The 2,288-nt window shown below is 44.2% G+C and overlaps 1 protein-coding gene across 1 annotated transcript; it reads right to left on the bottom strand.

The window, feature by feature from the left end:
- Window positions 1–809: 809 nt before the first annotated feature.
- On the bottom strand, window positions 810–2,051 carry LOC139735581 (allatostatin-A receptor-like). Its single transcript, XM_071646338.1, has one exon. It carries the CDS (start codon window positions 2,049–2,051, stop codon window positions 810–812), a length of 1,242 nt encoding a protein of 413 aa, XP_071502439.1.
- Window positions 2,052–2,288: the final 237 nt, after the last annotated feature.

Here is a 2,288-nt window from a genome sequence, read left to right as displayed (position 1 = left end):
TCACTTGTGTTTCTCACACTGTGAGAAACTATGTTCACAATGCGTTCACACTGTGTTCACCTGTGTTTCTCACACTGTGAGACACTACGTTCTTTCCAGCAGGGTTACTACAATGAACAGATGTTACGCTCATACTGTAACGACTGCCAGTAGCGGGCGATTGACACTAACAATTCTAACAACCTCGAAAGTTAAAGGCTCCTACCTCCTCATGTGATCCTTTCCAAAAAATGGGTTACAATTCGTTATGCCGAAGGCTCGTTAATCCGAAAACTAAGTAATAAAGAGTTGCAATTCCAAAGGTTCTTCAGTACGCATCACCTTCTCATTTTCTGAATATCTGAATGAACCTTATCTTAAAGTCGCATCAGTGACCTTTTGGAAAAACTAACATCATTTCATTGTCATATTAACAAACTTTCGTAATAACGAACATTATCATATTTTCGGATTTTCGGACATTCGGAAAGGGAGAAAAAAGCTCAAAGTACACAAAAACAAAATGAAAGAAATATAAGAACTAAAACTAATCTTAAAATATAAATAAAAGGCAAGAGGTACAAAAGACAAATATTTCAAATTACATTTTACCTTGTATCTACGTTACAACTACATGATTTTATTCAATTGACAGTATTTGATATTGCTAATGCTTTCTTATACAATGGATGTTTCACAATAACATGCAGTTTCATGATTTCCTTCACGGACTCCAAACTAAAATCCTATTTCAACGACGGATATCGCACTTCTAAAAACATACCTTACTTATCTTCTTCCCAAGCAATCAGACGTACATGCCTAGTATGTTAAACGTGAATAGTTCCACCATGCTTCGTTATGGTCTTTTCCTTCTGAGAGTTTTGCTTGGCACTATGGTTCACATCGTCGGTGTCGAAAAGCGGTGCACCACGCTGAAAAACGTTTGGTTTGAAAATATCTCTGATGGCGATACGAAACTTCCGGTAGCGGGCAGCGTAGATGAGAGGGTTGGAGCAAGCGTTGACTAGGGCGACCTGGTTCAGGGCGTTGTACAATGGAGTGCCCACGTAAGTGCTCATGGTGCCACGAAGGATAGCGACAAACACTACCACTTGCTGAGGACCCAGACTCAAGACGTAGATAAGGACGATCATCAAAGTCATCTTTACAACGGTTTTCTGAGCGTTGGAATGAACAGTCGACGCCGAGCCGTGCTTGCTTGTGAGCTTGCCTTGGAGTTGGCGAGAGTGACGACGGAGCGTTGACATCGTCATCGTCTGCGTTACGATCATGACCAGGGACGGCACGCCGAATCGCAGCGTCGTCACATAAAGGGCGAGCTCCATCTCACGGCGAGTTACGGTCACGTTGTGGCAGCGGTTTCTGTTCACCGTCGTGGTCATAGTGAAAGTGTATGCAGAAGCGGCAAATATCCACACACATGTGAGATAGACGTGCACCGTGCGACGATTCACCCACTCTTTAAAGCGGAGAGGATAGACAACCGCAAGACACCGCTCTACCGACATTCCGGTAAGAGTGTACACTGAAGCATGGAGACACACAAAGTAAAAATACGCCGTGTAAATCGTTCTGCAGTACGCCGCCCCCCAAACGGTGTCCGGCACCCTTACGAACACGGGTACCGGGATCACCAACACGGAAGTCATGAAGTCCGCAACGGCTAGACCGCCTATGAAAATATCTGTTGAATGGGTGTAGGCGTGCCGCTTGATCAACGCCAAGATCACCAGTAGGTTACCGACAATGCCAAAACTTGATAGCATAAGTTGCACGATAGTGTACCATTTCCACGGGTATACCCATCGCCATCTAAGATGTCCCATCTCGCTGTCAAGGTCTTTTGGATGGTTCGATTCCTGTTCACCAAATTCACTGACCATTCTTGCAGGGGCCAAATCCGTCCAGCTGACCCTAATGTCTGTGACTGGCTGTTCGCTGACCTTTGCAAGACTAGCTGTGAAATCTGTTGATTCTTGACCAGGATGTAGCCCTCCAACCTGAAGACACAGTACCGACAGTAAAGCGAGGTGACACGTACTGTGCATCATGAGTATGAATGATAGTGTCGCCTTGTCTTGTTGGTTCCTGTGGGGGATAAATCATAATCAATAATCAATATTATTCGACTGGGCTAGGAACTTGTGATCAGTGTCTAAAAACCGTTTTAAAATTATTGCCCTGAAAGACTTATTTTGTCAAGAATTTATGAACTGTGATTCATCGAAGTCCGTAAATGTCCTTAGTCTGAGTCGCCAACTGGCTCACATGGAAAACTGCAGAGT

The sequence above is a fragment of the Diadema antillarum genome, unplaced genomic scaffold (assembly GCF_040938485.1).
Source record: "Diadema antillarum isolate AM-2024a unplaced genomic scaffold, OU_Dant_1.0 seq00000586_RagTag, whole genome shotgun sequence".
NCBI lineage: Eukaryota > Metazoa > Echinodermata > Echinoidea > Diadematoida > Diadematidae > Diadema > Diadema antillarum.
Note: the sequence above shows the minus strand (reverse complement) of the source record. Positions and strands in the feature narration are given on the sequence as shown.

What these genes read in the sequence shown, in the direction of transcription:
- LOC139735581 (XM_071646338.1), bottom strand. Translation starts at nt 2,051, where the DNA reads ATGCACAGTACGTGTCACCTCGCTTTACTGTCGGTACTGTGTCTTCAG.